This window comes from Trematomus bernacchii, unplaced genomic scaffold (genome assembly GCF_902827165.1).
Source record: "Trematomus bernacchii unplaced genomic scaffold, fTreBer1.1, whole genome shotgun sequence".
NCBI classification, from domain to species: Eukaryota; Metazoa; Chordata; class Actinopteri; order Perciformes; family Nototheniidae; genus Trematomus; species Trematomus bernacchii.
In genome coordinates this window covers 686776-710500 of record NW_022987910.1, presented here as the reverse complement: position 1 = coordinate 710500, position 23725 = coordinate 686776, and the positions used below count along the sequence as shown (strand labels likewise).

At 39.2% G+C, this 23725-nt stretch overlaps 4 protein-coding genes across 5 annotated transcripts; 3 read left to right on the top strand and 1 right to left on the bottom strand.

Moving 5' to 3' along the window:
• Positions 1-459: 459 nt before the first annotated feature.
• On the top strand, positions 460-4204 carry sfrp2l (secreted frizzled-related protein 2 like). Its single transcript, XM_034114980.1, has 3 exons — positions 460-1831; positions 2687-2767; positions 2971-4204. The coding sequence occupies exons 1-3, from the start codon at positions 1087-1089 to the stop codon at positions 3387-3389; spliced, it is 1245 nt and encodes a 414-aa protein (XP_033970871.1). The 5' UTR covers positions 460-1086; the 3' UTR covers positions 3390-4204.
• A 2272-nt stretch (positions 4205-6476) lies between these two features.
• Positions 6477-8000, top strand: tomt (transmembrane O-methyltransferase). The gene is made up of 4 exons (XM_034114981.1): positions 6477-6738; positions 6816-7012; positions 7519-7641; positions 7803-8000. The coding sequence occupies exons 1-4, from the start codon at positions 6477-6479 to the stop codon at positions 7998-8000; spliced, it is 780 nt and encodes a 259-aa protein (XP_033970872.1).
• Positions 8001-9207: 1207 nt separating this feature from the next.
• anapc15 (anaphase promoting complex subunit 15) lies at positions 9208-11463 on the bottom strand. Of its 2 annotated transcripts, none has more exons than XM_034115108.1 (5): positions 11340-11463; positions 10897-11018; positions 10308-10367; positions 10041-10181; positions 9208-9536 (listed from the first exon to the last, which is right to left on the bottom strand). In XM_034115108.1, the coding sequence occupies exons 2-5, from the start codon at positions 11014-11016 to the stop codon at positions 9489-9491; spliced, it is 369 nt and encodes a 122-aa protein (XP_033970999.1). In that variant the 5' UTR covers positions 11017-11018; positions 11340-11463; the 3' UTR covers positions 9208-9488. The 2 variants fall into 2 exon arrangements, with proteins under 2 accessions (XP_033970999.1, XP_033971001.1); XM_034115110.1 differs by lacking the exon at positions 11340-11463 and adding an exon at positions 11209-11233.
• Positions 11464-13311: 1848 nt separating this feature from the next.
• On the top strand, positions 13312-18792 carry folr (folate receptor). Its single transcript, XM_034115207.1, has 5 exons — positions 13312-13467; positions 16663-16795; positions 17305-17493; positions 17881-18016; positions 18465-18792. The coding sequence occupies exons 2-5, from the start codon at positions 16667-16669 to the stop codon at positions 18734-18736; spliced, it is 726 nt and encodes a 241-aa protein (XP_033971098.1). The 5' UTR covers positions 13312-13467; positions 16663-16666; the 3' UTR covers positions 18737-18792.
• The last annotated feature ends 4933 nt before the right edge of the window (positions 18793-23725 follow it).

Genomic DNA, 23725 nt, shown 5'->3' with positions numbered 1-23725 from the left:
GATAAATTAACCTGCTAAATATTTTTGATATTGCTCAACTCTATGTATTTGCTATTTAACCTCCATATTTTTATGATCTTAAAATTACTCTGCAAAGTCGCCAGCTTCAGTTGTGGTAATGCACTACCCTGTGGTTGAGTAAAGCGCCAACCCCACTTTAATGGCACCAATTCATGTTTTCTATTTTGTAGCTATATAGACGGTAGCACATTTAGTCAATTGAAAAACATTGCAAATGTGTAATCAACTGTGAGCTGTCTATACTACTGCTACAACTATACTACTACTTCTACTATGACTACTACTACTACTACTAAACAGAATCAAATAGACAGCAGAAGGAGAAGGGAACAGGACGAGGCATGTTGGTGCCATGTGTCAGTCTCCCTGGAAAAAGATGAAAGGGTCTCTCCTACCCTCTGGCAGAGTATGATGACAGGGTACCAAACATAGTTCTTCTCCCAATACATTTTTATTTCCACTAACCAATTTTACAATACTGACAGTAATGTTTTGCAAATCTTTTCATCAAACCAGCGTTCTGTTCTAAAAATGCATTTAATGTTAGTCTTTGTATAAATCCTTAAAACATGTATAGCTGTTTAGTTTATTTTAAACTTTATACAGAAATCATGATGATTCAAATAGATACTATTCCCGATTACAATTTCTGATTTGTAAAATGGCTTAAAATAGGCGTAATCTGTAATTTACTCTGTACAAACAAATATATTAGGCCTGATTAAAACAAATAGTTAAATACAACAAATATACAGCACACTGTGTAACCTTATTGGTCTTAATTTTCATGCCACTAAGAAATATATAAATAAAAGACAAGTACGCTATAGCAATCTCTCAATCAAAATGGCATTGTTCAGCTTGATGTGTAATCCTTATCAAAACATTATTTAATGTCCACAATTTTTACAAACAACATGAAAAGCGATTATCTAATTTGAAAATAAAAGTTATGACGTGTAAAAATGTGCTTTGAAAAACTTTGAGTCAAAGTGCCTGACGATGATAGGCTACTTTACTGCATAATTGTAGCCTATTTTCTTTGTTACGTTTGGAGTTTATAACATGCATGCCAAACTAAAGAAACAAACCGTTTGCAGCCTGAAACTATTAAATGTGGAGACAGGCAGCAGTCTGATGGGGTGGGATGATAACTGGGAGGCGCCTGCCCTTTCATTAACCCCCCGTTTCCTCCACACCTCTTTGTTTACACCTTCAAGTCCAGACAGAAGAGCAGCAGCTCTGCAGACTTCATTCTATTCTCCGGTGGAACAAAAAACAACAATGTTAGTTTCTGTGCTCTGCTTTATTCTGTTTGGAGGAGTCACCCATGCCTCTGACACCGCGGCTCCTGCCCAGCTCGGGCCGCCGTCGCTGGGGTTCAGTTCCTCGGTCCGCTCGGTGTGTAAACCCATCCCGAGCACCCTGTCTCTGTGTCACGGGATCGGCTACAGGCAAATGCGGATCCCCAACTTGCTCGGCCATGACACCCTGAGAGAGGCCCAGCAGCAGTCGGCGGCCTGGCTGCCCCTCATCTCCAAGCTGTGCCACCGGGACACCAAGAAGTTCCTGTGCTCGCTGTTCGCTCCGGTGTGCCTGCCGGAGCTCGGCGGGCCGGTCAGCCCGTGCCGGAGCCTGTGCGAGGCCGTACGGGACGGCTGCGTGCCCGTTATGAGCGCTTTCGGATTCCCGTGGCCGCAGATGTTTAACTGCACCCGGTTTCCGCGCGGGACCGAGTTGTGTATACCGGCAACCGGAGAGCACGAAGGGCGGACGGCGGAGGAGGTCAGGCACGAGGAGGCGCTTAAAGGTCAGTGGACGGATCTGTAGACCTACCCTTTAAAAAACGGTTGTTTCAGAGGTGAAATAAGCATATTTTACTCGAGTTACGTGTAAACCATAGTTTAAAGTAGGCCGAGTCAACTTTGTAGGTGATGTAGGTAAAACTGTTTTATATTAGTGTCAAAATATGTATAGGCTATAGTATTTTTAACTATCAAAAGTAAAAGTAGGCTAGCCTACTTATTTTGCAGTGGCCCATTTCAAAATAATACATACCACAACAATATTATTGTATTCATTAATGTGTTCATCACTTTTTTGTTGCAGCATGGTAAAGGTGGAGCTCATTTAAATTGATTTATAGATTAATCGGTTGGTTCATAAAAGGTCAGATATTGATAAAAGTGTCCAGCACTGCAGATTTTCAAAATCCAATATGTCATCACTTATTAGCTAATAGTAAAATGAATTGACAATAGGCTATGTTAAAGACATTTTTGAGCTGATTTGGAAAGTGTCTCTATTATATAGATTGTCCAATTTAAGGGTCCTTGGCAAAAATGTTTGTTTGTGTCATGTTGTTTCTTTTTTCTTTTAAGAGACACTATTTGGCCTTTAATCAATATTTATATTTAATATTTTACCTACCTACCTACCTACCTACCTCATCAAAAAGTTAATATGTTGCTAACTGTGTTGAATCTTTGATTCTTTGAGTGCTGTAACAACTGAAATGTCCCTTCCGGAGATCAATGAATTCTTATTTTATCCAATGTTATCTTTAAGTTGTATTGCATGCCTTGATCCTGGAGTTTCTGCTCTTTAACATCCCCACCACAGACGCTCACAGTCATTGAATACTCTCTCTTTTCCTCCCCCACAGGGAGTGTTATCTGTGATGCCTGCAGTCTGGCTGCTGAAGGAGAATCTGACATCCAGGAAAACTTCTGCCAAAGTCCATATGGTGAGAAAAAACTACTTATTTTAATGAACAGATTAGAACACGGCATACCAATCTGCATTATTGCTTTGATTAGAAATCAAATTAAACTAGACTTACATCACAAAGCAGGCCACATCACATCTAATCATTGAGATGGAGAGATTGTTTTACAATGTGTCTGAAGTGGCACCTGTTGAATAGCATTGTCTCTGTCTCTGTTTCAGCTTTTAAGATGCGTCTGGGCAGTGTGACGATGGTGGGAGGAGACCGTCAGCTGGTGCCTACGGCCCGCAGCCGCATCCTGAGGTGGGCAGGGGGAGGTGCAGAGAGGGCAGAAGGGATTGGAGGCGCAATGGCCCACAGCGCTTTGTGGCTGCAAGAAGGAGGCACCTGTACTTGTCCTGGTTTAGACTCTGCAGTGACAAATGAAGACGGAGGGTTAGAGGAGGGACAGAAGGATAAGACAAAAGCAAAAGAAGGAGAAAAGGAGATGAAAGGGGTCCAGAGTGGATGGTACCTGGCCCTGGCTCAAGCTGAGGAGGGAAGACTAGTGCTGACTCGACTGGTGAGGTGGACCAGAGGGGACAAAGATCTGAAGAAGTTCATCAGAGCAATGCTCAAACAGTCCTGTTCGGAGATGTAGACAGAGTGTTTTTAACCATTGCAGTCCTTCCTACAGTATGAACATAGCTTTGTGGTGCAGTGTGTTACTGTGTGCTGTTCACTGCAACACTTTTATACAATGAACAGCTGACAAATAGTTAACGCATAACACTGACTAAATCCCTTGTTTGCAAATCGTTAGATGTAAATTAACCAATTATTCAGTAGTTATCTTAATCTGTTTGCTAGTGTCTTTGTTGATGAATTGTTCCTGATTAAGGGATTAAGGTGCTAAATGCCACACACTCGATAACAATTGAGTCTTCATTCATTAGTACATATATTTTGTATTACTTTACTCCACAAGTGAAATAGAGTATAGTTTTAACAAACTGACAAGCAAGAGTTTTTTTTACAGTGAACAATTATTAGACAGATAGCTAGTTTTTATACTTTTTGTAGTGACCTCATTATTGTGGAAATATTAAGCACATAGCGATAGTTAGGCAATGTTGCAAACGTTACTACTGCCAAAAAGTGTAAAGGTTGATTTAATTCCAAATTGGGCAATATTTGTGTATTTTCTTTTGTATTTTGTGTATATTTGTATATATAAGAGATCACAAAGGGTTACCTTTTAATCAAGGTTAAAGGGTTTGGTAATGATTGCAGGGGTTTAGGCTGATCTCATCGCATATTTCCTTTTGATACTTATTAAAGGTGGGGTAGGTAAGTTTGAGAAACCGGCTCGAGATACACTTTTTGTTATATTCCATGGAATGCTCTTAACATCCCGATAGCAATGAATATCTTAAGTGCTTTGACAAAAAATCCATAACAAAATGTCATCTGTGGAAGCCGTAGTACTGTAAAAAGCACGACCAATCATTTTAGCCGGCCCGGCTAAAATAACTGGATGGCCTACCTGCCTGTCAGCCTTTCATCTGTGCACATGTGTGCGTTCGTGTGTGTTGGAGGAGGGGCTCTGTAAGGAAGTCTGAAGGAAGGGGCAGATTTTTTTCGGCTGCGTAGTTTCAAATTCTAGCGCACTCAAGCTTGTTTCTCCTTTCTTACCTACCCTACCTTTAAGGGTGGAGCAGTGTAATTGTTGTAATTCCTGTAATGATAACAATGTTTTCTAGTACTACCTATAACAACGTTGTTACTATCCACGTTAATTATACACCACACAAATAATAGACATGCAAGTTTTTGTTGGTATTTTATCTTTTTTTTCACAGTAGCCAGGTCTCAGTATTTAATTGAGTTAAATCACATGTTAGGAAGGTTTAATCTCAAGGGACATCAAAAAAGAAGCACGGAAGAAAAAAAGTAAGTTGGTTGTGAACAATAAATCATGTAGATCTTTTCCTGTCTCTATTTTTGCATTCATTTTTTCCTGATCTGGTCTGCTCTGTCAACAAATGTTTTTTTGTATAAAAACTTTCATTCAGAAAATGTAGTGATATTTTAAGAATTCATCTTTTTGTATTGATATTTTAATTTTGTGTTCTGCTTGACCTTTTTATCATGACTCAGTGAAGAAAGAAATTTGATTCCACACAGTCCCACACCTGTTGCTGTTTACTTGGTATATCAAGTGTCTCACATTGTCTCTTTGTCTCACCGTCTCTGCTCTGATCTAAAGTATTGTCCATTTTTCAAATATCTGGACAAGATGCTATCTGTTTGTCTGATCAAAAATGACAAAGACACTAGTTTACCAGCTACATGGTCAGTTATGTCCCTGTTAAAAGTCTATCAATTGGAAATAATTACAGGATATGTAGTGTCATACACGTGACACATGAATTATTTAAACCCCCAGGTCTCTTACCTTCTCTAACACACACACACACACACACACACACACAAACCTCTGTCTTCAGTCACTGAAGGGCCACTTTCATCTTTATCATCTGCACGGTTACTCTGCTTAAGGCTAATTTCTCAGAAAATAGGTGAGTTTGTCTTCTTTTTTTCCATTGAGCATTAAGTGAGACAGTATTTGGATTTAAATACTTGTTAAAGAGTCTGTTCTACGTGGTGCAGAAAGCCTGCGGAGTCAACGATTACCTGCATAAGTAGAAACATCAAGACAGGCACAGCGCTTAATCTCACATATACCACCGGACTCAGCATGAAGTTTGTTCCTGTGTAGATATAATCTTGCATACATTAAAATCTCCAAAAGTTTTTCTCAAAATGTGGTCATCTATTTGAAATGTTGTCACTTAACAAAAACATTTATTTACTTTAATTCACAAATTAGTTTTCAGTATCTTAATGGTCTTACAATACCAGTTTCCAGTATTCTCACATGTACCTTACAATGATATCCCCTTTTTCTTCACATTAACAAGACATTTGTTTGTTATTTATGTACGATCTTTCAGTAGTTTTGTCGTAACAAATTAATAGTTGGATAATTTAACACATGGGAGATTAGAGAAGAACCACATTAGCTTTAGAGTCCTGATATCACAGAAAGTAGGCCTAATTGTCCATATTCATAAAGATCTGCACGCAGGAATCAGCATCGTGCCTCCATAAATGTTGATAACCTGAAAAGACAAATGACCTCACTTCCATTGACACTATAACTACAGACAGTTTTTCAAACCTTCAATACATACTGGCACTAACTGTTTGTGCGTCAGATTATCATAAAAGCGTTGATGACTATCAGGATGTATCATGCAGCAGTTATGGGAGGTTATAGCATTGTTTGGCAATAAATACTGGTGATAAATACAAAGGCTCCTACTCCACTTGACTATTAATATCAGAGGGAAAAATGGCAAGGTGATAATTATCATAATTGTTGTATTTATACTAAAAAATTAGGGTGATTTGTTGATTGATAAAGTCGTTTTTGTCCGTGTTGCCTTACTTCCTCACAGCAGAAGCAGGGCAGCAGAATTAGATAAATCCATGGAAGTAAAACAAAGAGTAGGGCAATAGAAGGAGAAAAGTCCTGCTGCCAAACTTGTAAAAGCACATGAATACATTTCACCCACCCATAGTATAAATTCATATTATAAGTTAAAATAACAACTTTCTACCTAATGTTCTGATCACAACTGAGTGTCTTGTGAATGTACCTGTGTGTTTTTCTTTGTACAGGATGGTGTCCCCTGCTATTGCTCTGGCCTTCATCCCCCTCCTGCTGACAGTGCTCATCAGGTGCCGCTTCTACTTTGTGCTGTTCTATCGGGCGGTCCTGGTCAGGATCTGGAGGGACTGTGTTACCGGCCTGAGTCGAGAGGAGCGTGCCTACCAGTACGTTCTCACTCACGCCACCCCCGGAGACCCCGACAGCATCCTGGAAGCCTTCGATGTCTGGTGCAGCAAGGTGGAGTTCATCAGCACCATTGGGCCTAAAAAGGGTGAGGAGATCATTCACATTAAACAACAATTTATCTGGTCACAAGTATGATTTTACATGATGTGTTTTGGTGTGTAGGGAAGGTCCTGGACCGGATGCTGATGGAGCAGAGCCCTCTGACGGTGCTGGAGCTGGGCTCCCACTGCGGGTACACCACAGTGCGCATCGCCCGCTCTCTGCCCTTGGGTGCCAGGCTCTACAGCGTGGAGATGGACCAGAGAAATGCTGCTATCGCCGAGAAAATCATCCGCTTGGCAGGGTTTGACGATGACACGGTGAGAGAGCAGGAACATTTAAACACTTTATGGTATCCATTGCTCTCCATGGCCATAGGTCTACTGTTTACAGTCCACTTATTTATATATTATTTCAATAAGCAGTATTTTATTCCACAGTACAGTATTTCATTTCGCATTCTGTTTTATCTTATTCTATTTTACATAGTTAACATACTGTATATCGGTCATTTCTTGAACCATTTGGTTACTTTAATTTATTATTTATTTGATGTCTTAAGTATATTGTATGTTGCACTGTTGGCCTGGCCTGAGACTAAATACTTGAATTGCAGACATTTACACTGTGGCTAATGTGCATATGACAATAAAGCCTTTGACTCCTGAATCTTTGAACCGTCTGCCTTTTGATAAAAGCCCCAAATGACCTATCTACAGGCCATCACCATAATTTGATTAAAGTTATATCTGGGACATTTATATTTCTTAAGTATTATATTATATGTGTTATACCTATTGAGATATTCACGATGTATGTTTTCCAGGTGGAGCTCATCGTGAATCCATCCGATGAAGTGATCCCTCGGCTGCGGTCTGAATATGGTTTGGAAAGGCTGGATTTTGTCTTCATGGACCACTGGAAGAAATGCTACCTCCCTGATCTGCAGGTAACTAGAACAAATAATAAGGGTATTTAAATATGAGTTAAGCTGAATGTTTACTTACAATTGAAAGCTACTTAAATAGTTTGTAATAGCTATAATCCTTTCCATTGTTACCTGGTCAACTGCCTTGATCACATGATACTGCCTGTGTGTGTGTGTTACAGATGTTGGAGGGTACTGGTCTGCTGGGAAAAGGGTCTATGATCGTGGCCGACAACGTGCTGTTCCCTGGGGCGCCAAAGTTCCTCAGATACATTCGGAAGTGCGGCCTGTACGAGTGGAAGGTCCACCGGGCCACACTAGAGTACAGCCGAGGCATCAGGGACGGGATGGCTGAGCTGGTGTTCCAGGGAATCAAGTAGATCATGCAGACTGGGACATCATCCCACACTACAAGTCAGATATACTACTATAGAGTAGCTAGCAAAGGATGAATTCATTACGGTAAAAACATTTATTAAACTAAATTGTAATGGTAAAGACAGTTGAAAGATCCCCGAAAGAGTTAAATTCACCATAACATTGTGGCATGTCAGTGTGTTATATTATGGAGTTGCATTGTATCTGTTATTTCCTAAGTAATTTCCTGCCAGCACCCCCTCCTGGCTAAAAAGGAGAATGATTAGTGAAAGAAACTGTTATGTAACACTTGTATAACCCCATTGCAACTCTTGTCTTTATACAGAAATAAAAACCATTATACCTGCTTAGGATCTTTGTCTCAACATATTGTGTTAACATAACCCCCACATATTTAAAAAATCAACCATTACATGTTCAAATATGAATTGTTGATGAAGTAAAGTCAATTTGTAGAGAGAGCGGCACATCTTAAATTCACCTACCCCTTTATCAGTACTGGAATCAAGTCAAACCACACTCGATAGAACCAGGTTACATTTTTGGTGTTTAAAACAACAAAATAATTCAAGTGTAGACAACAGAAAAAACATGGTTTCATCAAAATTAGTTAATTTAATACAAAATATTAAGGCTTCTGTTCATTTCAATACAAATAAAAAAGTCTTAGTAAGCCACCAGTGAACATAAAAATGAGAATATTTGGATGGACATTTTATACAACTGACATTCTTCCAAAGTAATGCCAGCCCTTACCCTTGACATAGTGAAGAAATATGAAGATGAATTGCAATATTGCATTGTATGAAAATAATACTATTTAACAAGCTTTTCGTAGGATGCCAATCAGAATATGATACCAGAAACAAAACATTAGCAGCATTCTCAACACTATAAAACAGCATCATATAATATGGTGGTAAAGTATCTGTGAGTCTTCTTCATAGGTAACAAATTATGTAGCTGACTAAACTGTTGATTGTGCTCAGTCAGCTGTTTGGAGAAGTAACACATGACTGAAGACAAGGTCAAAGTTTTAATGAGAGATCACCTGGCTTAATTATACTGCTGCCACAGCATGGGTGTGTCCCCGACTGATCACAAACCAGCAGGACCTTGTGTGTGTGTGTGTGTGTGTGTGTGTGTGTGTGTGTGTGTGTGTGTGTGTGTGTGTGTGTGTGTGTGTGTGTGTGTGTGTGTGTGTGTGTGTGTGTGTGTGTGTGTGTGTGTGTGTGTGTGTGTGTGTGTGTGTGTGTGTGTGTGTGTGCACAGGGTGGCAACACTCACATCTAGTTCAACGGCGTTCAGAGCCTTCAAAGGCAGTTGGCAGCTTCAAAAGTACTTTTTGCTGGATTCACCCAACATCCTTTGACTCAACTATATTTTTGTCTTGTTTGCTCAAAGAAATAAAAAGACATCTGTGACACAGACTGTGCAGCTGCTGTGGGAGTAAAAATGGGAGTAAAAATCCAGTGCCAGACATCGCCGTCTTAAATCATCCATTGTCCTTGGTCTTGATCTGGTCCTTCCATGTCCACCTGATTGAAATAAAAACAGTCAGATTAAAGACAAGTATTTCTCGGTTCAAGGAGAGGAAAAGTAGCAGAACAACTAAAATAACACTTATTGCAATTGCCCTGTACACAAGTCTTGTTTCAGTTTGAAAAGCATCTTATAACCTTAGGACCTAATGATGGGAGTTTTTTTTACCATAAAATATATATATGTAAAGTACAAAGTATGCAATGCTTTAAAAAAGTGGTATGACCTCAATGGGAACCCCTGTGAATGTTCTACGCATCATACTTGCATTGGTTTCAAACAGGACCTGCACCTTTATGTGTGAACACAACTTCAGAACATACAATGCTATGGTTTTCCTATGTTTTCTTTAACAATACAATTAAGAGGGGTTATAAGAGAGATTGAATGTTCTTTCCTGAGACCAAATGTTACCCACAGTCATCCTCAGTCATTTACTGTACTGCTTTCTTGACTGCCAAGTAAGGACAAGACTTTCTGAAAATCATAAATCAAAGCACCTCATTGATCTCTCCGTCATCAGGTGACTCATTGTAGTCATTCATCTCATCCATGTCCTGCATGTCCTCTTCATCTTCAGAGTCTTCCTCGCTGTCCTCTTCATCCTCGTCATCCTCCTCTTCCTCGTCTTCATATCCTGCCTGCGACACAGTAAAGCAAGGAGAACATCTTAACACTGTTTTCATACAGTGGCCTGGTGAAAGTCCAGAGCAGCATTTTAATTAAAAATGCCCCTGCTGATAATATGTTAAATACCAATACATTACCTCAAAAACAGGTTTCCCAATGGGCATGAGGTTGTTGTCTTTCTCAGCAATGCTCTGCAGCTGAGAGAGACAAAGAGCACAATACAATATTACAGTTTGAGTCACTTTAATTACAGTTTTTTCTCCTCTTTCAGTCTAATAAAAAAACATGTCCACTAAATGTGTTGATTTTGAATGTGTGTGATAAACTGAAGGATGAAGGACATGAATAATATGTATAAATGTAAATCATACAATGAATAATTTAGGCAAGATTGATCTTTTTCTTCAACAATACGTCTGTCGCATTGGACGTCCATGTGCTCTGGTGCAATTTCAGAAGTGTTTCTTTATAGGTTTATAAAAGACTTTAGAATTAGCACAATCTTAAAACATTTAGAGCAGTGAAATGCAACAAACCCATTAATGCAATTGTAATATTAAATCAAAGTTAACACATATAATAGTAAAACACTTACAGGTCCTACATAAGTAAATTATGCTGGGTTGTAAATGCAGGGCTTTTACTTAAAGTATTTTCAGTAGTTGTTAGCACTTTTTCTAAATGATCTGAACACTTCTTCCACCCCAGTTGAGCAGAGGTGTTTACCCAGGTCTGGTGCTGCTGCTCCTGCTGGTGCAGCTCGGTCTCGTCCACACAGGGCCGGTCGAGGTTGAACCAAAGGGTCTCGGTTATCCGGGGGAAGAGAGAGGGGAACAGCGTGGACATGTCTGTCACACAGGGACAACAATAAACACTGTGTCAATCAGCAAGTGTTTAGCATGGGTTTTGGGATAATAGTTGGCGAATTTACACAAAAACAAAGAGTTAAATCACGTTTCTAAAAGAATTAAGTCATGATGAAGTATACATAGGATGTGGATGGACATGGTACGTTAACGTAACAAAAACCTAACGTACGATTTAAAGTCTTTATGTCTCATGACGTGCAAAATAAAACATGTCCCCGCTAATATTCTAGGTAAAAAATAACGCAGTATTATGAGGTTTTTGCCCGTAATTCAGAGCGAAATTATAAAAAGTGTAAGTACCTGCCAATCCGTCGCCCAAGCTTTCAAAAATTTAAAAACACATTAAACCGGAAACGCCTGGTGTTCACATCTCAATGTTTCCGATGTCCTCTACTCCAGTGTCCCTTCGCAATGGTTCCGCTTTGGTGTCAGTTGCGGTGGCAGCTGTAACATTACAGAGGTGAAGCAAAAACATAGATTTACGTTTGTTATTGTGTTAATATGGGTGTTTGTGAGCAGTTTATATACCAATACAATTATTCCCTGATGTATTTTGCTAGATAATAGGGAATTAAGGAATTTAGGAAGTTTAAATGCTTAATGTTTTGTAGTTGGATAGTAACTAAATTACAATGTGTAGGTACCTTCTTTGAGAATCTCCATTTCCAGCTACTTTATTTTTGAAGAATTACTCTTATTTATTGTGGTACTTTAATTAGCCTACATTTTGATTCTAATAATGTTATACTTTCATTTAAATATAATGTTGACTGCACCTTTTGTATAACAGATAACCACACTGTGGTAGTATTACCTTTACTTAAATGATAATAGCCAATTAGTTGTACAGCTAAGTAAGTAATAACAAAAGACAAAACTAAAATAACTTGTTTAGTCTCATTTCATTTTTTGATTTAGATCTAGGATTAAAAGACTAATGTCACAGCAGGAACTGGAAAAACCTGCCCATGACTTTATCTTCAGTAGACTCGACTACTGTGATGGTGTCTTTGCAGGTCTCACTAAAAAATCTATTAGAAAGCTGCAGCTGATTCAGAACGCTGCTGCCCGAGTCCTCACTAACACTAAGAAAGTGGATCACATCACTCCTGTTCTGAAGTCTTTACACTGGCTTCCTGTGTGTCAAAGAATTGATTTCAAAATATTGTTGCTGGTTTATAAAGCTTTGAATGGTTTAGGCCCAAAATATATGTCTGACCTACTGCTAAATTATGAACCATCCAGAACTCTCAGGTCTTCAGGGACTGGTCAGCTTTCTGTCCCTATAGTCAGAACTAAACATGGAGAAGCAGCATTCAGTTATTATGCTCCAAATATCTGGAACAAACTCCCAGAAACCTGCCGGTCCGCTGCAACTCTCAATACTTTTAAATCCAGGTTGAAGACTTTTCTTTTTGCCGCTGCTTTTAATTTAACTATTCATATCTTAAACTGCACTGTAACTTTTATCCATGTATTTTTTCTTTTAATGTTTATTTTTGTTATCTTTGCTTTTTAATGACTGTTTTTAAATGCCATTTTCTTAATGTCTTTCATTTTTGTAAAGCACTTTGAATAGCCTTGTGTTGAAAGGTGCTATATAAATAACTTGCCTGGCCTTGCCTTACCGTCACGGTCACACATGGGAAAAAAGCTGCTAGCACAAAGTACAGACATTCAAACCCCTTGGTTTTATTAGGCTTCTCATAAATAAAATCAAACTGTACATTGACAAAATCTCCTATTCAACAATAGGAATGCAGAAATGATTGATATGTGTGACATCTTCTCTTCTTTAAAAGCGTCACCTGAGGGCGTCCCCCTTGAACTTTAGCTACTGTAACTGCTGACACACACACACACACACACAAATTAACCATCATTGGGATCACCAACACAGATGCAGCAGAAACTTATCTTAACTTCCCCCTTTTTTACTTTTATTATTGCTTTCCCAGGTCACACTACACATGTCAACCAAGTGCATGTGTGTGTGTGCGGGAAAACGAGCAGGGTAGACCTTGAGATAAGCCAAACCTTCCTCACAGTAAAATAAGATAAAGTCCAGATTGGCACATGAGCTACATCATTCTCATTCTTTCTTTCTATCTTGAACACACGCAAGCGCACACACACACACACACACACACACACACACACACACACACACACACACACACACACACACACACACACACACACACACACACACACACACACACACACACACACACACACACACACACACACACACACACACAAGAAGCCCTGGTGCAGACTTTGGACTTTGGAGACATGTTCACACATACCCAGATGGATGTGTGTTTTTTAACTCCTGTTTGGTCTTGAGAAGCGTGTAAGTGGTGTCTAGAGACACTGGTTTTGAGGATCATCCCTTCAGGAAGGAATCATCACAAAATCTGACAAGGTAAAACACATTTCTTCACATTTGCTTGTAGAATTCTTCTTATTCTTCTTACAGTAAAATGATTACAAAAATGCATTGGTTGTTTGGCTGAATTCAATAAGAAGGTTTAAAGGTTTTTTTCTACACTTTCTGTTACATTCACAGGTCTTGCTTTCCATTGTGTTTTTTAGGTTGGATTCAGCTATATTTTATTTTTGACTACATGTGTCTGTGCAATAGTCATCACATTTGTTTTAATACTTATACATTTGTCACCCAGTAATGAAAAAAAGAAAGAAAGTGAGTATTCAAATGAAATTGTTTTTTTTTAAATTTTACATAGACATTAATGAGTAAGGCATCAGTGTGTATCATGTCAAAATATGTTTAGATGGCTCAATATCAACATTTAAATACGGCGAAATCAAAACGTAAAGTTAAACATTTAAGTATTAGCACCCCCCGAAGAGTCACAATGTTGGTGTTAACTGTAATACATAAATGTGGTTTCTGTCTTAATTCATTTATAGCCGCGTTCACACCGGAGTACTTTTACCGTACTTTTCGCGTTTTAGTTCCGTGAGTACCCCTTATGTCGCGTTCACACCAAAAATCGTACTTAATCTCGGGTACTTTTACCCCCATTTTTAGAGCCAGCTCAGAGAGCGTACTTTTCTGTGGGTGAAAAGAGCTCCAAAAGTGCCCCAGTGCTGATTGGCTGGGCGAATTGCAAACCACGCCCGTACAACTCTGAAAATGTTGTGTGAAGACGCCATTGTTTTTCCTCGCTACAAAAACACAACGCTCCGTGCGTTGTGTTTGTTTTTGAAAGCAGTTATGGCAAGCATCAAGAAATGATGAGGAGGTGTCGGCGCTTCTGGAGATCTACGCAGAGGACGCGACCCAGGGAATGCACTGAAGCCAGTTCAGTAGCTTTCACTCGACCTGGGAATGTGCACAGCCCCACGGCACACCGGCTAAAAATAAAGAAACTCGGGCAGGACTACAAACGGCGGATTCAGTGGCCGACGACCACGACGAAGGTAAAATCAACTACATGCACTGGGGTTTTAATCTGCACAATAATGGTCTCAGATGTACTTTTATTTGCTCAGTAGATCAAGCTAGCCATGCTAGCCATAATAGGCTAACACCGGCCCCGAGCACACAGTACACACACACTGTAACTTTGTCTTGAAAGAACGTTACGCATCGAACTGATGTTCACAATCATGTTTATTTCATAATATTCATCATATTTTATGTTTAACTTGCCTCAACAACATTAAACAAAGTTCAAGCATACATGAAGCACTCTTCAAAAAGGAACAATCCTCCGTGTTTGAACCTCTTAAATCGCTGCATAGCCGATTTATTTGGACTGGATTATCCCAGAGAGGCCAAACATTCTTTATAACACAGTTTCAGATTTGTGAAACCTTAATTCTATTTGTGAAAATACAAAAAACACATTCCTAGTATGTTGTAAAACTACATGGCGACTAAACTTGTATATTGTATATTGCTTATTTTCCCCTCTTAGGAAAGCGGACACGGGATGCGAATTTCTTTGACACCGCCCAGGCGTTGGAGGACCGGCGTGCCGTGGTGAATGAGTCGCTGCGTGGAGATCAGATGGTGCTGTTCACCAAGGCCCAGGAAACGGAGGACAAGATGCTCACCTCGATGGAGCGCCAGGCAGAAGTGTTCAAGCAGCAGATGGAGCGCCAGCAGCACCAGGATGAAGTGTGGGCGCTGCGCCATGAGGAAGCGTCGGCGCAGCGGCAGGATGAGCGACAAACTGCATTTAATAACAGTTTATTTGGTATAGTTTTTGTAAATAATGACACACGACACACAACGTTGCACTAAGGTGTGCATGCTGCTGAGAATATCCCTACACCTGGGACAGTTTATTTTATATTGTTATTACTGTTATGACTTTATTTTATATATAATGTTTACTGACATGTACAACTGACACTTTATTTACATTTAAAATTGTTCTATTTAATGTTATGTCTTGAGAGTGCAATAAAGAAAACCGACATGGCGATTAAGCTTATTTCTCCTGACACTTTATCTTTTGTGACCTGTGTAGCATCCTATACATCACATGTAAGTGATTATTCTGATACCATCATGTTTCATCGGTTATAAACTGGCAAAGCTTTATTTGTCATTTATTTATCATCAATGTTGCAACCTTGTGGGGGAATGGCAGGGGCACATACACAAATATGACAATTTATATCATTTTAAATATTATTTGACCTAAACTTTTAATTCCCCCCCATTTCACACAACACAACATGGAGTCCACTATGGGCCAAAACTAACATGTATGTTTGCATAGTGTTTATGGCAGACGGATGCAGTGGGTCTCAGGAAGATATATAATAAAGGTGGGTTTGCTGCTGAGACTCCCTACACCTGGGAGTTTATTTTATATTGTTATTACTGTTATTATATAGTACAACTGACACTTTATTTTATATTGACAATGTTTACTGACATGTACAACTGACACTTTAGTTACATTTAAAATATTTCTATTTAATGTTATGTCTTGAGAGTGCAATAAAGAAAACCGACATGGCGATTAAACAGATCCTGTATCAGTTTTTCTTCTTCTCTTGTTTTGTAGCGGGTTGCAAACAACTTTAAGGTGCTTACCGCCACCTACTGTACTTGTAATCTTCCCTCAGGGAAAAGTACTCCGGTGTGAACGCGATCTGTACTAAGTACCCTGGGGTTAAAAGCGCCAGGGCTCTTAGTGCCGGAACTAAGTACAGGAAAGTACTTGGTGTGAACGCGGCTTATGTAGCGTATTATTACTTTTCTAAGTATTTGAAGTGCACGTGTTTCATGGTATGTTATAGTAATGCTAATATGGATGCAGCTTACATGTATTTGTTGTTTTGTGTCTTTGTATAGCTCTTACGTTGGCTTTCGGAGTTTACAATAAATTTGAAATCATCAGTCAAGTATATGACCATCTTTAGGAGGGATATGCTATACATTTAGTAAACAATATGATATTCTCTGTAACTAACCATCTACTCTGATCACAATGTGTTCATGTTTTCAAATGTTACCTTTACGCAAACAATCCAAACACCTGCCGGTTGGAAAATCTTATTGACATTGATTTAAACGTTTTAGTGGTACCGTTATTTACCTATTTATCGATTGATGTATGCCTTCCTGCTGCAGAGCCATGTGGGTTATCCTGGTCTTGCTGTTAGCCCTCTCCAGTGGTGTCATGTCGCAGGACAAACTCAACGTGTGTATGGATGCCAAACACCACAAAGAAAAACCTGGCCCTGAGGGAGATCTTTACTCTCAGGTGATGAACACTGAAATGTCCCCAGAAAGTAACATTTTTTAGTATACTTTCCTTGAGTCTTTCCATTTTATGCTTCTTTATAATTCCACTACCTTTTGGCAGCAAATATTTTAATTTGTACTTGTATTTAACAACATTAATACTTGAATATGAAGTATTGCAGGGTTATATTATAAATACAAAAACGAAATCAACTAATACATTATGATGTTCTGTTAATGAGGGAGATACCTGGCAAATTATTAACGTTATCTCATCCTTTACCAGCTGCTAAATTAAAATTATAGACCCATTAATGCATAACTAACTATAAACCAGTGATATCATATGTATTCTTTTATAAAAGGCCACTTTGGATAATGAGTACTTTTAGATTTGGCAATTAAGTATATTTTGATGCTTACACCTTTTTGCTAAAGTATCATTTTGAATGCAGGGCGTTTTACTTTAATTAAAACAATGCTGTTCAACAGCATAAAGTAACCCCCCTTTCCTCTCCCTCTTTCCAGTGTGCTCCCTGGCGTGACAATGCCTGTTGTACTGCCAACACCAGCACAGCAGCCCATAACGATAGCTCCTACCTGTACAACTTCAACTGGGATCACTGTGGTGTCATGAGCGATAAGTGCAAGAAACACTTCACCCAGGACACCTGTTTCTATGAGTGCTCACCACACTTGGGACCCTGGATACAGGACGTGAGTATTTTGCTGAAAGTCTAATTTGTATGTGTGTACTTGCAACACTAGGTGGCAGCAAAAGAAGAAGAAGAAGAAAGGACTGAAAGGGCTTCTCAGGATAGTTAATCCATAATCAGTATGCTTCCATTAAAGTAATAAAAAGATAACCAGCTAATATGTGGACACCTTTGGTTACTCCCCTGGCATATCACAGTATTGGTACTTTGAAAGCATTACGTTTAATTCTATAAATATATCACATCTTGTGTGCTATATTTGTTTACTCTTGTACAACTCTTAGTGTTATATTTGTATTTGTATACTCTTGAGTTTTAATCTCAATGAGGCTTTTACTGGTTAAATATATAAAAAAACGCAATAAATAAATAAATAAAATGTGTGCAGGCGGATGAGAGCTGGCGTAAGCAGCGTATTTTGGATGTGCCTCTGTGTAAGGAGGACTGCCACAGATGGTTTGAAGATTGCAAGGACGATTTCACCTGTAAGACTGACTGGCACATGGGATGGGACTGGAGCTCAGGTAAGCACACACATACACACACACACACACACACACACACACACACACACACACACACACACACACACACACACACACACACACACACACACACACACACACACACACACACACACACACACACACACACACACAGAGAGAGACACACACACACAGACACACACACACACACACACACACACAGAGAGACACACACACACAAACACACACACTCACACAAACTCAGAGCACAGACCTGCTCATATTAAATAAAATAAAAACTTACATACAAATCAAACACTTATGACTATCTATACACAGTACCATGAACCCACTTACTCATAAACACCTATAGAGATCTTCCATTACATTTTTGTATGGCTTTCTGGCTAGAACTTTACAAAAATCAAATTTCTTCAATTACTTTTTCTACTAAATCTATATTTTGTTGTCTCATTTGCCCCTACAGGTATTAACAAATGCCCTGAAGGCAGCATGTGCAGAAAGTGGACGGAGGTTTACCCTACAGCCAAGTCCATGTGTGAACAAATCTGGTCCAAATCCTACCTTTATACCACCCTACCCAACACCTCGGGCCGCTGCATGCAGCTCTGGTTCACAGGGACAAACCCAAACAAGAAGGTGGCTGAGTATTACCTTAACAACGCACAGCAGCATCAGAGCTTTGCCTTGACAACACTTCTTCTCATGGCTGGTGCATTTCTCTCTGTAATGATGTAATAAAATGACTTATCCTGTATCGCCTCGGAGGGATCAATAAAACTGATTGCAAATGCCTTCCTGTTACTTTCTTGATGTCAATGAGCCTGTGAACCTGCCACATGCATGTTTTCTGTGTTTTGCATTTCCAAGTGCTATTCCGCATATCCTTATTAGTTTATTATTTTCATTGTAATCACCATTATGTCAATTAAGCTGTGATTAATTTTCTAAATGGCCATTGGAAAATGTCCTTAGAGTTAGAGTAATCGCCATTACAATTCAACCTGAACAAATACATAACAGTGTTCGATTGTAACATTTAGTTTAACAGATTGACTTCTCTTTCAGGATTAAAGGCAAGGCAAGGCAAGGCAAGTTTATTTATATAGCACCTTTCAACACAAGGCAATTCAAAGTGCTTTACAAAAATGAAAGACATTAAGAAAATGGCATTTAAAAAAAACAGTCATTAAAAAGCAAAGATAATAAAATAAACATTACAAAAAAAAATACATGGATCAAAGTTACAGTGCAGTTTAAGATGTGAATAGTTCAATTAAAAGCAGCGACAAAAAGATAAGTCTTCAGCCTGGATTTAAAAGTAGTAAGAGTTGCAGCGGACCTGCAGGTTTCTGGGAGTTTGTTCCAGATATTTGGAGCATAATAACTGAATGCTGCTTCTCCATGTTTAGTTCTGACTCTGGGGACAGAAAGCAGACCGGTCCCTGAAGACCTGAGAGTTCTGGATGGTTCATAATTTAGCAGTAGGTCAGACATGTATTTTGGGCCTAAACCATTCAAAGCTTTATAGACCAGCAACAATATTTTGAAATCAATTATCTGACACACAGGAAGCCAGTGTAAAGACTTCAGAACAGGAGTGATGTGATCCACTTTCTTAGTGTTAGTGAGGACTCGAGTAGCAGCGTTCTGAATTAGCTGCAGCTTTCTAATAGATTTGTTAGTGAGACCTGTAAAGACACCATTACAGTAGTCGAGTCTACTGAAGATAAAAGCATGGACAAGTCTTTCCAAATCCTGCTGTGACATTAGTCTTTTAATCCTAGATATGTTCTTTAGGTGATAGTAGGCTGATTTAGTAATTGTTTTAATGTGACTGTTGAAACTCAGGTCAGAGTCCATGACTACACTTAGATTTCTGGCTTTATCTGTTGTTTTGAACATTGCAGACTGAAGCTCAGCGCTAACTTTTATACGTTCTGCCTTGGCTCCAAAAACAATTACCTCAGTTTTATCTTTGTTTAATTGGAGAAAGTTCTGACACATCCAGTCATAAAGATCAAAACATGAACAAAAATGCAGTATATAAACACAAAAAAGATTTTTGTTTTGGAAAAGTAGCCCACAATCAAGGCAGCATGCATCTGTCTTGTAAAGTATGATAGATTTCTTTTTTTAAAACAGTGACTTTAGCGACATCCCTCATTCAGTATCTCTGCACAGCTGTAGGATATATCTGTGCAAACTATGGATCAATGTATTAACCCATTCACATCCTCAAACACTAGTTCAATAAATGTACAACTGACCCAGGATCTGCATTGATGGAAAATGTTTCTCCACACTGGGCCACATTGATCACACCACCACTCTGAACCAGCCAGTGGTTAGAGGGCTCCACTGCTTGGTAATTATGTTCCAGTCCTTCGAGTGTGTGTGTGTGTGTGTGTGTGTGTGTGTGTGTGTGTGTGTGTGTGTGTGTGTGTGTGTGTGTGTGTGTGTGTCTATTGCCTCCTCTATGTTTAAGAGTGTTTTAATGTCTCTGTGTGGGTATAACTGGCATGAGATGTGAATCAGTGCCACGTCTGAATTGGGAAAAGTAACTGTCATGCACTCTGTACTTTTATATTCAAGTTCTGATGTAATCAATCTATTAATCTACAATTTTTACAGGTCAGAAACTGGAAAAATAAATGTTACTTTTACAGTATGTGACTTAAGTTCCTAAAAGCTATGCTAACATCTTGACCTAATAGCTAAGAATATTTTATGCATTGCAGAGTCTAATTGTTTGCAAAGCAGAGTCTGAAAAGCTGAATCTGACCCCCAGTGGCTTAAAGAGATCTATCTAACCAAAAACTAGCCACTGTAATGGAAAAATGATAGAAAAGGTCTGTATAAGTAACAGAATGGAATGTTTTCTGGCCTGAGCGTCAGGCAAAACCTTTCAAAAGCACTTAACATGGCTAGACTTAAACTGGTGTTTCAGAGTTACCAGACCAGTATGGTAAAACGCAAAAACAAAACATTTGCTAATTGGTTATATTTAAGATGAATTGCTGACAAAGTAGTTTTATTACGATGTGACATCTTGCAACACGCTTTTACGATCCCTGAATGCAGACATTTTGTTAAGCCACATATTTCTACAGTATTTTACAGTCAACTCACTCATATAAACACACATACACACACAGGCGTCTGCACAGTGTGATGCCATAGTCAGAAATAGGATTGGGATGGCTGCTGTCCCTTTGGCTATTAATACACAGCTTTTCTGAGGTCATTGGCAACTCTCACACTCACACAGAAACACACACACACACACACACACACACACAAACACACACACACACACACACACACACACACACACACACACACACACACACACACACACACACACACACACACACACACACACACACACCACCCTGCCCAACACTCACCCTCCCTTCTCACTTTTACTCTAACTCAAGCTGTGTGTGTGTGTGTGTGTGTGTGTGTGTGTGTGTGTGTGTGTGTGTGTGTGTGTGTGTGTTGTGTGTGTGTGTGTGTGTGTGTGTTTGTGTGTGCGTGTGTCCATACCACAGTTTAGCAGTCAGACTTTTTGTGGGCGAGAGTAAAATATATAATGTGCAAGCTGCTTCCTGTGTTTTGCCAGTCTGGCCTGTAGGTGGACAATTGCACCTTGTAGGACCATGTGGTCTGAACAAGTGAAAAGACTGCATATTGCATAAGTGGATTTGAGCTTGAGAAAGGGCAGCAGTCTGGCCTCCTCAGTGGCTGCAGGTCACACTGATATTCTAAGAGGAAAGCCCTTTGGCTTTAATTTCCCTTCACCACGAAAGTAACAACTTGAAGCATGATACAAGAGTAGAGAAAAACCAAACAAAATTGTTATAAGTTAAAGCTCCCATGTCATGGCCATTTCTACTGATCATAATTCCATTGTTGAGGTCTACTAATATATTTACATTGTTCAATGTTCCAAAATCACATTGGTTTTCTCATACAGCATCTCTGTATAGTATGTGTATTCACTCTCTGTCCTACATGCCTTGTTGGAGCTCCTGCCCCCCCCCCCCCCCCCCCCCTCCCTATGAGCCCACTGTGCTCTGATGTGTGTTTATGTGTTACAATGGCGTTTGTTAGCAACCAGAAAATGACACCAGTAATGACAAACAGATGAGAATGCTGCGTGGGGTCTGGGTGCCGTGTTGACGGGACGTTGCGGGGCTCGCTGCTCCGCCCTTTGAGGCTTGAGGAGCGGACCGTGTGAGCTGGATTACTGGTGTTGTTTCCTGGTTGCTGCGTGGGGTCTGCAAGACAGTGAGACACAGAGGAACTCAGCCTGAGCACACACACGTGAGTGTGTGGCGAACTGTGAGTGGAGATCCACGGAGCAGAGGCTGAGAAAAGATAAGGTGTGTGCCGGCGAAACTCCGCGGAGTAGCGCGGCTGAGATAAGATAAGGCTGAGTGAGTGTGTGTGTGTGAGGAGCTCCACGGATTTGTCCATTTGGACCTTGGCATGGTTACGTCACCATACTCAGGAAGAAAAAAATGGAAAAAGAAAAATCTCCAACGAGGCGTTCTGGGGCAGCATAGATAGGTATTTTCTGTGTTAGAGTTGTACTCGCGGGTGTACTTTGAGGGTTTGTGACTTTGCAGACCGTTTACATGCATAAAAAGCTACATAATACACAAGGGGACGGGTAATAACCGGAAAAGCAAGACATGGGACCTTTAACAACATAGCTTTTTTTCTTTTAGATTTTATCCACATGGGTTAAAGAACGATTTAATTTCCTAGAAAATCTTTGGTTTATTTTAAACAATGTAAAACTACTTAAAGCTGCTGTATACGATTACAGAAACTTAAGCAAATGCCAAAAACAGACAGGATAAAGGAATGGGTAGCACTTAAAAACAAAGGGGAGAACTGAACTTTATTTCCCCTCTTCCCCCCCAGGAAGAAGTACTTGCATCCTTTTCCTTTAAACTTTGTACACAGCAACTTGTAAAAGTCCTGATTTAAAACATGTTTTACCAACATAAAAGTAGTATTATTGGAAGAAGAATGTACAGTACTACAAGTGTTAAAAGTTTGAGTAATCATAATGAGCAATATCCTATTTCAAAGTGTGATAGATATTATGTCTATTATTCTTAGATTATTATTATAAATGCATTTATGTGTGAACATTTTAATGTAGTGGGTGGTCAAGGTGTCCCTATGTTTAAGAAACATAAATGAACTAATGCATTTTGCAATCACCTATAAACTCTAACACTGAAGTGACAAATGCATGAACGCCACATGAATCATAATTCATAAGTCATGTATACATTTAACAATATATATATATATATTAATTAAAATATATATTATTATTACATATTATATATATATTATTATTACATATTATAATATATACATATTACATATTATAATATATAAAAATAATATACTTTTTTTTTACCTGAACTTGAGTAGCCTACGGTTTTGAATTCAGTTCATTTAGTTGTAACCACCAAGTATTTCTAAACTGCAGATGTGCTACTTTTAGCTTACTTCAGTATAACATCTGAATACTTTATCCATCACTTTATAAATGTATCCCATAATTGTACAGATGAGTAAATGTAGTTTTCTATCCCTCCCTTCCACCTCTCTTCATCCCAGTGTCCCCTTATCCCTCCATCCCTCCTTTTTCAGAGAGCACGTCAAGCTAGCTAGAGATACAATTAACAGGCAATACAC